The sequence below is a fragment of the Miniopterus schreibersii genome (assembly GCF_964146895.1).
Source record: "Miniopterus schreibersii genome assembly, chromosome: 1".
Lineage (NCBI taxonomy): Eukaryota > Metazoa > Chordata > Mammalia > Chiroptera > Miniopteridae > Miniopterus > Miniopterus schreibersii.
In genome coordinates this window covers 179,609,214-179,621,949 of record NC_138101.1, presented here as the reverse complement: position 1 = coordinate 179,621,949, position 12,736 = coordinate 179,609,214, and the positions used below count along the sequence as shown (strand labels likewise).

The window sequence follows — 12,736 nt, the reverse complement described above, 5'->3', positions numbered from 1 at the left end:
TACATGGATAAGTAGAGTTAGTGGCTAAAAATATTTTTGTATACATTCAGAGTAATTTTTTCTTGAAAGGTTATTAAATCAATAGCGCATCTTATAATGGTATCTTAAAAAACCTACCTAAAGAGACACCTTGACTATCACTTGCTCATTACCGCTATTAAGTTCTATCAAGTGACCGTATAAAGTGCAAAGTCCTTAAGGGCAGAGCTTTCTCTGATTTGTTCACTGATGTCGCCTAAGCATCTAGAACAGTCTAGAAAGTGGTATGCTCTCAAAAACAATTTGTTTAACAAATGAAAGCTTTAAGAAATTCCAAACTAATGCAAATAAAGTGTAGTGACTATTTCAAGGATTGTTTAGTTTATATTTTACTGCAATTTTCACTTTTTTTCCAACCAATATAATAAGATGCAATACAATTTCCAATCTAAATATTTAAATTTGTGAGACACCACATGCTTCTTTATACAAACAATTCTCTGATTAACTTTCTGGCTTCCTCCTTTGGTTAACCATGCTCACTAGAAGAGGAAATAAATAATAAAAATGCATACAAATTAGTGATTGAGCAAATATAATATTGCAATATTTTAGAAGTTATTTATCACAATATTTAGCATATTTTGAAACTGATCATCACTAAAACCTTGTTCAGATTAATGGTTTTCAGTTTGCACTGTTCCCATCCTAGGTCCGATCTCTATCACATCTAAATTACTGTCACAATCTCTTAAACTGTTCTCCATACCTTCAGGTTCTCTCTTCCCCAAGTCATCCCAAATGTGGCTGACCAGGCTAACTTTCCTAAAATTGGGCTTTCATTGTGTTTTGTAGCTGCTCATATGCTTCAGCTCTGTTACCTATCAAATGGGATAATACATGTCAAAGTCCTTTGTATGTGGTCAGTGTTAACATGAAATCTAAGCTCTATTTAATTTACAAATAATCTGACTGCACAACTGACTTCATTAAGAAAGGTAGTGTAGTTCAGCAAAAAGGTCCTTGGGATGGTAGGGAGAAGACCCAGATTTTACCATCTTATTTGTAAAAGGACTAAAAGCACCTCTCTTATGGATGGATATCAAATTTTAGAAGCATTCTCTAAACTTCAGAGCATTCTGTAAATGTCCCCATCAAACTAATTTCTGATTGCTCCCACATGGTCTCACTGCCTAGGTATCTGCCCCCTCAATCAGCTACCAGGTTACTTCCTCTCTCCATCTATCCAGCAGCCCACAACCCAGTTCAGTTACTACCATGTCTACTTCTGAAATTATCCAAAAACCACTCCCCCTTTGGAAGTTCCTATATATTCACAACTATATACTTAGTGTTTCTCTAATGTTTCCATATAACTTAATCTTATCTTCCCAGCTATTGCAAGAAGTATGTCTTACAGATCACAGTGACAAGCATTATTTAGGGGTTCTAATATGATCCTAAATAACTGGTTAAATGAAGAAAAATATTACTTAAAAGATAATGTCATGTATGAAATGCAAAGACAATCCTCGCTAAATAGTGTATGACTTAGGGAGATACTTTTACAGAGTGGAATATTCCTTTTAGTGATGAATTACCTTGTTGAAGAGTATGGACATGAAGAAGAGATCCAACAGCATGGTCTCGGAAAACGCTTCATAGTCAATTTTGAAAAAGAGCACAGTAAAGACAACTGTGACATACTGATATGTGGGGCTGCTAAAAGAGGACCGGAGCAACTTCAGACCAGCAATGGTGATCATTAAAGCACCTAGTCTAGAAGAAAAAGAAAACACAACTCACCAACCAATGAATGAAAAATTGAGAAAATCTACTAACTACAGAAAAACCACCATTTCATTTACAATATATATATTGAATTTAAACTTCTAAAAATGATTTATATAGCTAAGCATATCGCATCCTAAAATAAACTACCATAATATTCTTTTAATAATATGTATTATGATTCTTATCCTTTATATAACTCAGTTTGAAAAATAAGTTAACAGTATTCTAATTCTGACTTTTGATTATCCAGTTTCTCAATATTTCTATTGTTTTAAAATTAATAGCATTTAGCACATAAAAAACATATTAACACTTACCCAACAACATGTACCTAGTCTAGTAGGTAGGCCTTTATGGTAACTACACACAGTGAGGCAAAAGTAGGTAGGCAATTATATATATGGAAAATAATACAATAATTACTAATTACAAGAATAATTACTAAATACAATAATTACTAACTACAAGAATAAAATCTGTTTTGAGTATAAATCCACTTTTGCCCCACCCTGTATATGGTGTGATTTACAGAGCATAAAAAAATAACCATTTCTCAAACTTACCATCTAATATTAAAGATTACCTCTCCTAACATATCAATAGACAGTGAAACGTCTGGAGTAGTGAAATGCTTTTCAAAGACAAAATTTCACTGGGATTTTTTTATCTCACAGTGTCTTGCACCAAAAAGACACTGGATTACTTGTTAATTGATGAATAACTAAGACATTGCTTATGACTGCCCCCAGGAGTCCAACTGAGACTAGAGAAGTATTAACATACTCTGTGTCCAGCTTTTTTGGACTAGCTATCGTCTCCGCACTGCTGCTCAGTTCATTGAGAACAACCAAGGGGTAGATGATGTTCTTCTCCATGAAAAGGAGCCACACGTGAAGCCTCTCAAACCACATGACAGTGGCTGCATCTAATGAGGAAACACAAGTCAAGAAGGCCACGTCATCTGATGTAGAAAACAGCTTGACAATGGGATGAGAAAGGAAAATCTTACAACTCAAATGCTGCTCTACTATACATAATATAAGAAATCCAGTTCTTCAATCAATTGCTAACGTCTATGACTTCTGGGACACATCCAACTCTACAACTTAGATGTGATTAAATTTAGATGAAATTTATTTTAAACTTTAATTCTTAAAACCTGTTTTTAAGCAAGTAACTTAAGCCAATAACTTACGGAGAAAGAATTACTGAAGATTACTAGACTGCTCCTTTGTTTTTAAAATTCTAAGAAACACACACACACACACCTTATAAGACATACATCTCAGAAGAGATATGAAAGTATGATATGTTTTCGATTCACATACTTCATAAGAGTCATTTTCATTGTCAATAACATTTTTCCAATATTTTAACAATTATTTCATTGGGGAAAGTATCTAGGATAAACTGAAAGATTTAAAATAAGCTTCTCTGGCTGTATAAAAACAATGTCACCAGGCTTTAGGAAGTTCTCTAATGAATATTCTTCTTTCAGCTGCTAAAATCAGTAGAAGGGGGGTACGGGTCAACTTTGCTAATACTTAGTACTTTCAATAAGTCAAAAATGTTATGTTGATGCAAAATTTGTAAAAATTTAGACTAAATGTTTTAAGATCAAAATGAAGAAACAATATGATCAATGATTTACTCTAATAAAAACTGCTGTTTAAAACAAACCAGATACACTTTCTATCATTCACATATGAAAGCAATACTGAAACTTCATCATCAAAAAAACCACATCATTCTGAGTTATTTTCTTGATGGTAAGAATGGATGAGTACAGATTCTTATACAGTTTTATGTCATTTTCCCTTATTTAAAAGAGCATACATTTTGTAAAAGGTCTGCACAGTGTTATTACTGCAACCTACACACTAGTGTTATTTAATTCTCTCTCCAGGATTATTTATACTGGGGATCAAGATTACAGTACCATGATGCTTTAAGCAATTTTGCTAAAGGCCTAGGAAATTTGCTTTGAGAATGCGAAGTCCAGATTGGTATAGAAAGCTAGAAAGCTTTAGAGTTCTCTAAGGAAGATGAAATATCTTCAAACAACTGAGGAATTTCCTCTCTACAGTAATTTATTAACTGAAAAAAAGGTTGAGGAAAAAGCACTGGCCTGTTTAATCACTAGTGTGTAATAAATGATAGAGGTATGAACTTTTATTATTTCTCTAAAATAAGGACTATTACAGGTCATGGGGCCAAAAGAACTGAATACTTAAAACAGGAAAGAAGTCAGGGTGTCAAGTGGGAAGCACTAAGCTTGCCAAGGGGACTGGCCTTCTACCTCTTTTTGAGTCACTTTATACTTGACCCCAAATCTGAGTAACAGCAATCCCAAATGCTTTAACTTCTTTTCACCTAATCAACTGTTATGCCCCTCGGTGGTAGGACCCGTGCCTCTGGTGGAAGCAGGAACAAAGACCTTTCTATTCCCCTAAGCTCGAAGTCAAAATATTTCAAATAGAAGCCTTAAGGAGGATTGTGTTACCTGCACATGGCAAGGAAAGTTAAAGGAAAGAGTGGGGACTGGACAGAGAAGTCACAGACATGCACAGAGGATGCATCAGTGAGGTCTGTGAAGACAAGTTAGAAGGAAGTTTTATTCTGTGGAAAGCTGGCATTGTAGTACTGATACTCATACTTCAACTAAAATTAAAGCATCCCACAAAAAGTTTCACTCATTACAGCTTCAAATCCAAATATAAGAAACATAGTCAAAGTGTTACTTGATACTTATTTCCCTGTCATCTGTTAACAGAACAGAGAAAACCTACAGTATTTAAAAGAAGGGTGTTACTGAAATACTTACTTCGAACTTCATATTGATTGTACTCCACTGTCTTCAGCAGAGGATGAGAGAAACAATGCCACGGTAGCTGTTTTCTAACTTGAGGCAGCACGTAATGGGTTACAAAACCTACAAAGCCGACCAGTGCATACAACACGTACTTGAGAGCAGGCTAAAAGAAGACAGTGGAGAAAATTAAAAGTGATTTTGAGACCCATAGAAGAACTTCTAATTTGTCAGTTCAACTTTCTTTTTTTTTACATTGATGTGAAAAAGACACATTGATTAGTTGCCTTCCACACGCTCCTTGGTCAAGCCTGCAACCGAGGTACCCTTGGCCAGAATCGAACCCGGGACCCTTCACACTGCAAGACAATGCTCTAACCACTAAGGAAGCCGGCCAGGGCTCAACTTTCCATTTGATAATGGAGAATGTAGCAAAGTCAATTTTAGAATCTAAGAATTAAACATCTGTCTATAGTTAATATTTCTGTATTATGTAGTTTTTCTGAGTAAGTCAGCTATGAAAGTCAGTGGTTGTTCATGTATTACAAATATTTTCAAATGTGTTAATTACTTTCTTTGGTGTCACACTATCATATAATGAGAGGCCTGAAGTGTATTGCTTGCTACTCTAAGAATGTTCTACATGACTTGCAGAGCAATGTATTAAATTGTTTTAACTAGTGGAGATAAAGGACATGAGCTAAATAAAACTGTAAGTCTGAGTGAAGAGCAGACTAGGATGGAAAAAAAGAATTCTTTTTTTGTGCCTTCACATGGTACATCATTGGAAGAGAGTTCTTACATATGACTAAACTCACAAAAGAGGAAATCAAGTACAGCACTTCAAATGTTCAAACTAAGAGTTACATATTTAGAAACTCTGAAACTTCTTGGACATGAAGAGCCCTCCATCTGAGCCCTGAAGACCCACCAGACCTGATTCAGCTTGCAAGTGTTCAAGAGTTAATAGTTCAAATTGGAAGGGAAGAAAAACAGGCAAAAAATGTTAAATAAAATTAAATAATATAACCTTTGCTTCTAGCCAAATGGAATAACAGAGATTCACTGTTCCACATGAAACAACCAAAACAGAATAAAATATATGAACCAAATGGTCTGCAATATGTTAGAGAATCAGATGAGATCAGTGTCAGGGATGCCTGCCCCAGTTTACTGCCTTGAGGGAGTTTCCAGGTTGCAGTGTGGAGAGGGGAACCCACACAAAGCCTGGTACCCCAAGTTGATAGATGAAATTGAGAGCCTGGAGAGACTAAGACAGCTAGAGTTCACCAGAACAGACCTTGTACAAGAGAGAAAAGTGTGAAAATCTGCAGAGGGTCCCCCTGAGGAGTCAGGGAAATTAGCACAAGTGTGTGAGGAAGCTCCATGGGAGAAAGGAAACAACCACAAACAAGGGTTAGAGAGAACAGTACCCAGCACTCACGCAGGGCCAGGAACAGTGCCTGTTCCTACAGTCAGGCTGGAAAAGCTCAGGATTCACAGGGCACTGGGCAGAGGAATCAAAACGGTGTTGCCTCAGGAGGGGAATATTAGCCCTATGCTAAAACCAGCCCTGGTTCCACTTAACAAATCTTAAAAGCAAGGGCTGAAAGGATCAAACTGTTAACAAGTAACGTAACAGTGCTGAAAAACAAAATTCAAGATTTCTAGACATATAAAAATATCCAATACCTAACAAGGCAAAATGTATAAAGCTCTGCATCCAGTCAAAAATGACCAAACATGCAAAGAATCAGAAAACTATGGCCCATGAGGAAAAAAAAACAACAATTAATCAAAACCAACCAAACCAACCCACAAGTGACAGAAGTGAGAATTAGGGTAAAAGGACAATAAAAGAGTAAGAACTGAATGTCCTACGTTCAAACGGTTAAGCAGAGGTGTGGGAGGAATAAAAAAAAAATTAAACTTAAGGTGAAAATGACAAATTCTGAGATGAAACATACACCGGATGGGGTTAATGGCAGATTATACAATACAGAAAGATTAGTGAAGTTGACAAAATAGCAATGGAAAGTATTCAAAATTAAATACACATTCAAAAAAGAATTAAAATGAACAGAGCATCAGCAAACTGCAGGACAACGTCAAAGCCTGAGATGAAGTCATGAGGTGGAGTGGGTGTCGGGGAAAGGGCGGCTAGGGAACAGATAGAGAACAGAAAACACATTTGATGTGATAGAGGCCAAAATTTTTCAAATCTGATGACAACTAGACCCCAGAGTCAATGTAACCCAAACACAAAACCAGGACGAAAACGATGTGAAGCTACACCACAGCCAAACCGAGCCCGTAAGGAACGAGGGACCTGCAAGATCAAGAGCACTAAGGACGGAAACCGTGTGGCCCACAAGTGAGCAGGGCCGCATTCGAGCAACCAAGTCTGAGGGGCTCACCACACCCACCTGCGCTAGGTGACGAGGCTCTCGACTCCCAGCTGTAACGGAACAAGACCTTGGGGGGTTCACATATTCCAGCCTTATGAACAAACATTACAATCAAATCGGAAATGAGCCCCAAGTTATTTTCTCGCAACCAAAAGAACTAAATGATTCCTTACCTGCAATACTGTAAACACTGTGCTCACATGAATAGCAAAATACAGCACGCCAATTACAACGCATACTACTAGGTCAGACTGTAAACGTTCGCTCTGTGAAACAAAACAGAATTATCCAACAGAAACAAATTAAAATACTTCCTTCATTCCCAACTGGCAAATTGTTTAAGAAACAATTTTTCACTGATAGTATTTTTTTTAGCACTTCTAGCTATTTCTTAACTACAAGACTTATTTTCTCCCTTAATGTCCTCATATTTTGATGTGACACTGCAATCATTACCAAGGAAATTAAACTTAAACTTACTCATCACACTAGATAGCATATCATAACAATGTCTTTTATAATGAAGCTGTGTATTATTTTCCCCCAATGACCTGTAAGTTTTATGGGAAAAGGAAATGAGGTACTTAAGTTACTGTATCATTTACAGAGCATATCCTTTTGGATAACAAAGTTATATTTTCATTCGTCTTTTAAAATGTTGAAACCATGCATATGTACTATTTTACTTACTGGATTTTGGTTCTTTTAGTGGTTGTAGCAAAACCCAGAAACCTCTTGATATTCTCTGGTTGTTGACTGACCCATTGATTTACACTTTGAAGCAGGATTCAGAATTATTCTACACTACATTTGACATTAAATATCCTTTGCTAACATGGAAATTAAAGTCAGAAAAAATGGCTTAAATTCTACTTGAAGCAGTTTTGAATTCTAAAGTTTTTTTGAACAATATGTGAACAGGTCAGGTTCACTGAAGGTAAATACTGTTTCTAACTCACGAACTAGGTTACTGTTCTCTTTCCTCCAACCAGGAAAATACACACACAGACACACTTTTCAGACTGCCCTTGAGAAATAAAACACACTAACAGATTACAACAAACTGTAATTTATGTTAATATTCATCTTTCAAATCTCAGTTTAAATTGAACAGGATTAAGAATTCTATAAACAATGAAATGACTTAATTTCACCTGATATAAAAATAAATGTTTAGCATACTGTTCTATAGAAAATCCCAGTGTGAGGAATGAGCATTTCTTACATGTTAAAAATTTAAATAAAAGCAATCAACAATGTATAGCTAACATATAAAAACTATAAATAGTCATATACAGTTATAATATATAGCTATACATTTTACCTCAATTAGTAAAGGCCTTCAAAAAGTGTTCATTATATAATATGAACTGTCTGAAATTTAAGTCTTTTAAGTGATTTTTAAAAGCTTACACTTACAACGGAATTTCTAAGTTTTTCAGGCAGTGGATCTTTTACTTCAGATAGAGGGTCTTCTGGATTTTTCTCTTCTGTTTTTGGGAAAATCTTAGATTGCATCAAAGAGCTTTATATTTTAAAAAAGAGAGAAAATAATTAATATAAAAATACATATATACCCTGAAAACCAGTACTTCCAGTGGCAAATAAAGTTCATGATAAAAAACCAAGCAATCCAAGCATACTTAGTCATTAGCAAGTGATATATTCTAAAAAAAGTTTAAGGTGCCATACATAATCAGAAATTCCAATTTATTTAAATTTCTTGAATTCAGTAACAATTGATTTCACTTACAAAAGTACAGATGGATCACTGCTTTGTCGGCTGAGATGGTAGGATACTGCCACTAACAAACCACAGAAAATGGAGAAAAGTACTGGAATATGCTGGCCATCCCAAGATTCCTGTTGGGGGGGGGGGAAATGTGACAGAATAATATGCTTCTAATTTATGATCTATTATATAATCCTGTATGCCAATATTTTGGAGACAAGTAATTAAATTCAACAAAAATTTTTAAACTATATTATTAATTTCATTTTATTCCAAATAAATTTAGATTTATTTCAAATGAGCTAGAATATCTAGCTGCTAGATTATCTTCAGATTTCTTTTGGTACTAGAGTTCTATTTATACACTAGGAATAATGCATTTGCTTCTGCTGCATGCTGCTTGTCAACCACTTTCAGATTTAAAGTAATATTAAGCTTACAGTAATTTCTTCATGTACCCAAACCTCCAGCAAGTCCAAATTATTCACCATTTACTACACACAACACACTTTCTTTACAACTCCATGTCCCTTTCTCCCTTGTTTCTATTAACTAATTCCTATTTGTCCTTCAAATTTTGGTTAAAAAGCCACCGTTGGAAAATCATCTTTAATTCGTTTAGGCTGAATAAGGTAATAATTACTGTACTCATAAGACTCTTTTCATAGCCTTCATCACTCTCTATTGAAAGTGTTTGTTACCCGGCTGGAGTGGATCAACGGTTGAGCATCGGCCTACGATCCAGGAGATCGTGGTATGATTCCCGGTCAGGGCACATGCCCAGGTTTCGGCTCAATCCCCAGTAAGGGGCGTGCAGGAGGCAGCCGATCAATGACTCTCTCAACATTGATGTTTCTATCTCTCTCTCCCTCTCCCTTCCTCTCCCTGAAATCAGTAAAGACATATTAAAAAAAAGAAAATTGGTGTATTAGTTACCCAATAAAAAAAAGAAAGTATGTGTTGACTTGTTAATCACAGCAGCACACAAGCTACTCATAAGCAGGAAGTGGTGTCGGCACAGCAGGGGCATGCGAGAAGTACTCATGGTGCTACTAAAGTGAAGCACTGAAGTGCTGCACATCACTCTTCAGTCCTCTCACCCAGGGCGTGGGGTTGTTTATCAGAAATGTAAATTTTTAATATGGACAATCTGGTGATGATCGTTTAAAAATGGAGCAAGTAAGGCTCATCGAGATCCTTCTGAACCATTAACATTAAATTTCAGTGCAGCGAGCCTTACTAGAGTATGGCTTCAATTGCAATCTTTGAACTTGTTCTCACAAGTCTTTGAAGTACTGATATGAACAGTAGTTACATATATTCCTAACTAGAAATCTAAAATTAACTTCATATTGTTATTACCATGCCCACCTCTATCCCAGAATAGCCTAAGTTTTAATAATCTGTTTCTAATAATAATGTCTGATTACATGAAAAAGGATTTTCTTTTAATAATGGTTAACTATGAAACTGTTTTTAAATTCAAAGTGAATGAAAATAATATTCAACATGAATATCATAGGAATTCATGCTAAAGTGGCATCAGAAAAAAAATCACTATTAATCCATTTAAAACACTATGGCTCAGCCAGGCATGGCTCAGAGGTTGAGCATTGACCTGGGATCCAGGAGATAGGGGTTCGATTCCTGGTCAGGGCACATGCCCGGGTTGCAGGCTCGATCCCCAGTCAGGGGCACGCAGGAGGCAGCCGATCAATGACGACCCTCTCATCATTGATGTTTCTATCTCTCCCTCTCCCCTTTCCTCTCTCTGAAATCAATAAAGATATATATAAAATAAAAACACCAAAAAAAACCCAAAAACCCCATTATGTAGAAAAAGAGCCTTAAAGACAAAACACACTACAGCCTACTGCTTACCTTTAAAGCGCCATAACACAACCCATACAGTAGGGCCACTGCCACAATGCTGCAGATGAAGCTGTAGAGGGCTGCAAGCAGGCTGGTAGTGGCTAGATGGGAAAGGGGGGGGGGGGATTAATGTTTTCTAAACACTTATGGGGAAAAACAAATCTTAAAAGGGCACTGAAAAGTATTTAAAATGGTATACTGACTATAATTAAATCTTTTCATTTGATTTTTAAAAATTCAGTTACTTCATCCTGTGCTTTCAAAGGATTTTGAAATAACAAAGATTTACGATCCACAATTTTTGACACAAGATAAAATATATTCACCTTGGAAGTAATGAACATTTATACATAGCAAAATCACTCATGCCTATATTATGCTTCAAGAATGTATCTTTAAAAAAAAACACGAATTTATCTTATTATATTTATAAAAGCATGGGGAAAAGAAGCTTGCGGAGGCCTAAAAAGGAACTGGAAATATACTAAGTATATTAAGTACTGAAAGGTATTAGTCTATGTAAGTAGACCCCATGTTAACCCCAGAAGTAAACTGTATTCCCATGTGTTTGCTAATTCTCACAAAAAGGTATAGACCTGACAAATCACTAACAATAACAACAACAAAAAATAGATCCAATGGGATCACTAGTATTAAGGAATGGGGGATGGCTAAAATAGCTAGCCTTTATTTTTAAAATATGGATAACAGATTTTCTTTAATGGTAATTTTATATGGTTGCCATAAAAGAGATATACAGGAAAAATATTTCCTTAGAAAATATTAAAAAACCGCACCTTATACAAGTCTGTAAATCACAATATGACAAAGCCCAGTTATAAATTACCTACACTAAACCTTAGTCATAGTATTTAGATAAATATATTTAGCACCTATAACCGTCCCTAAATACTGAAACTATCTTCTACCCACTAAGCTATGCTGAAGACCAGCCCAGTCTTGATTCATGCCCCTTTCAGAAAATTTTTAAAACATCAAAAATGCTTAGATATATAGCAACACAGAAAAGGCTTAGTTTCTATTTAAAATTTAAGTCATAATATCAGCAGAGATAATTTCAATGCCTACATATGGAAGACAAATGAGGACTGCAAATGTGAAGTATGAAGAGAAATGGACCACATAGTTACAGTAATTTCTTTCCTTTTGTATTATTGCTCTAGTTGCACACACATCTTTCAGTAAAATTTTAAATGGTCAAACCAAATAAGAGTATATTTTAACAACAGTGGTTTGCCCATAGGGTTATTTTCAAGTTTTGCAAACCATCTCTATTCCAGTGTAATACTGGTCTTACTTATTTTGAAAGTGATGTATACACATAATAGAGAATATATTTCTAAGTATGTCAATTCATATCCACACATTCTACTCTAAAAACAGAGATACTTCTAAAAAGCTTATTTAGTAAAATGCTTTTACTAAAAGCATTCTGGTTTTGGTGTTCCCATTGTAAAGATAAAACAAAGCAATAAAACCAAATACATAGACATACCAAATGCATACACCAGTTCAAAATCCAAATACAATGCCATGTATCAGAGCTCATGAGATAGACACACTTTCATAAATATTTCACAAGTCCACACAGGTCCCATGTGAACTCACTATGACCTTAGGTTGTCACTTCTTACAAACCAGCTCCATTACTCCTGTATCTTTCACTGAAGCTGCAGACTTGATCACTTTTTCCTATCTACAAATTAATTCCTGCTCAGTCTTCAATGATTAAACAAGTGTATTTTTCTCTCTAATTTCAATTCTAAAATGAAAATTTTGAAAGCACTTGAATTTTGTTTATTACTTAATGATCTATAAAAGTAATTCTGTAAACTGTTATTTTTTTTGAGGAAGTACTCACCATTACCACCAAAGATATGAATATCCAATTGTTCACAAAGGTACATTACAAATGTATTCACCTGAGGCAGGAGACCAACGAAAAATACTATTGGGAAACAGAGTGTAAACACTATAGAAGGAAAGAAAAGCACATTAAAAATAGTATTCCTCATCGATGGTTTTGTTCATTTAAAATCATAAATGAGAAATCCAAAATTAATATGAAATACAAAGCAATTTTTTTAAAGATACTATTTTACATTGCTTCTCTCTAAATAA

At 35.2% G+C, this 12,736-nt stretch overlaps 1 protein-coding gene across 4 annotated transcripts in view; it reads right to left on the bottom strand.

The window, feature by feature from the left end:
* The window catches only part of PCNX1 (pecanex 1), a 132,794-nt gene that overhangs the window by 30,007 nt on the left and 90,051 nt on the right, over nucleotides 1–12,736 (bottom strand). For all 4 annotated transcript variants that reach the window (XM_081128315.1, XM_081128316.1, XM_081128317.1 and 1 more), the window contains 8 exons: nucleotides 12,477–12,587; nucleotides 10,604–10,695; nucleotides 8,744–8,853; nucleotides 8,410–8,515; nucleotides 7,164–7,256; nucleotides 4,598–4,748; nucleotides 2,557–2,698; nucleotides 1,581–1,758 (listed from right to left, as the gene is read on the bottom strand). In XM_081128315.1, coding sequence (XP_080984441.1) covers nucleotides 1,581–1,758; nucleotides 2,557–2,698; nucleotides 4,598–4,748; nucleotides 7,164–7,256; nucleotides 8,410–8,515; nucleotides 8,744–8,853; nucleotides 10,604–10,695; nucleotides 12,477–12,587 — 983 coding nt within the window. The remainder of the gene's footprint in view (nucleotides 1–1,580; nucleotides 1,759–2,556; nucleotides 2,699–4,597; nucleotides 4,749–7,163; nucleotides 7,257–8,409; nucleotides 8,516–8,743; nucleotides 8,854–10,603; nucleotides 10,696–12,476; nucleotides 12,588–12,736) is intronic.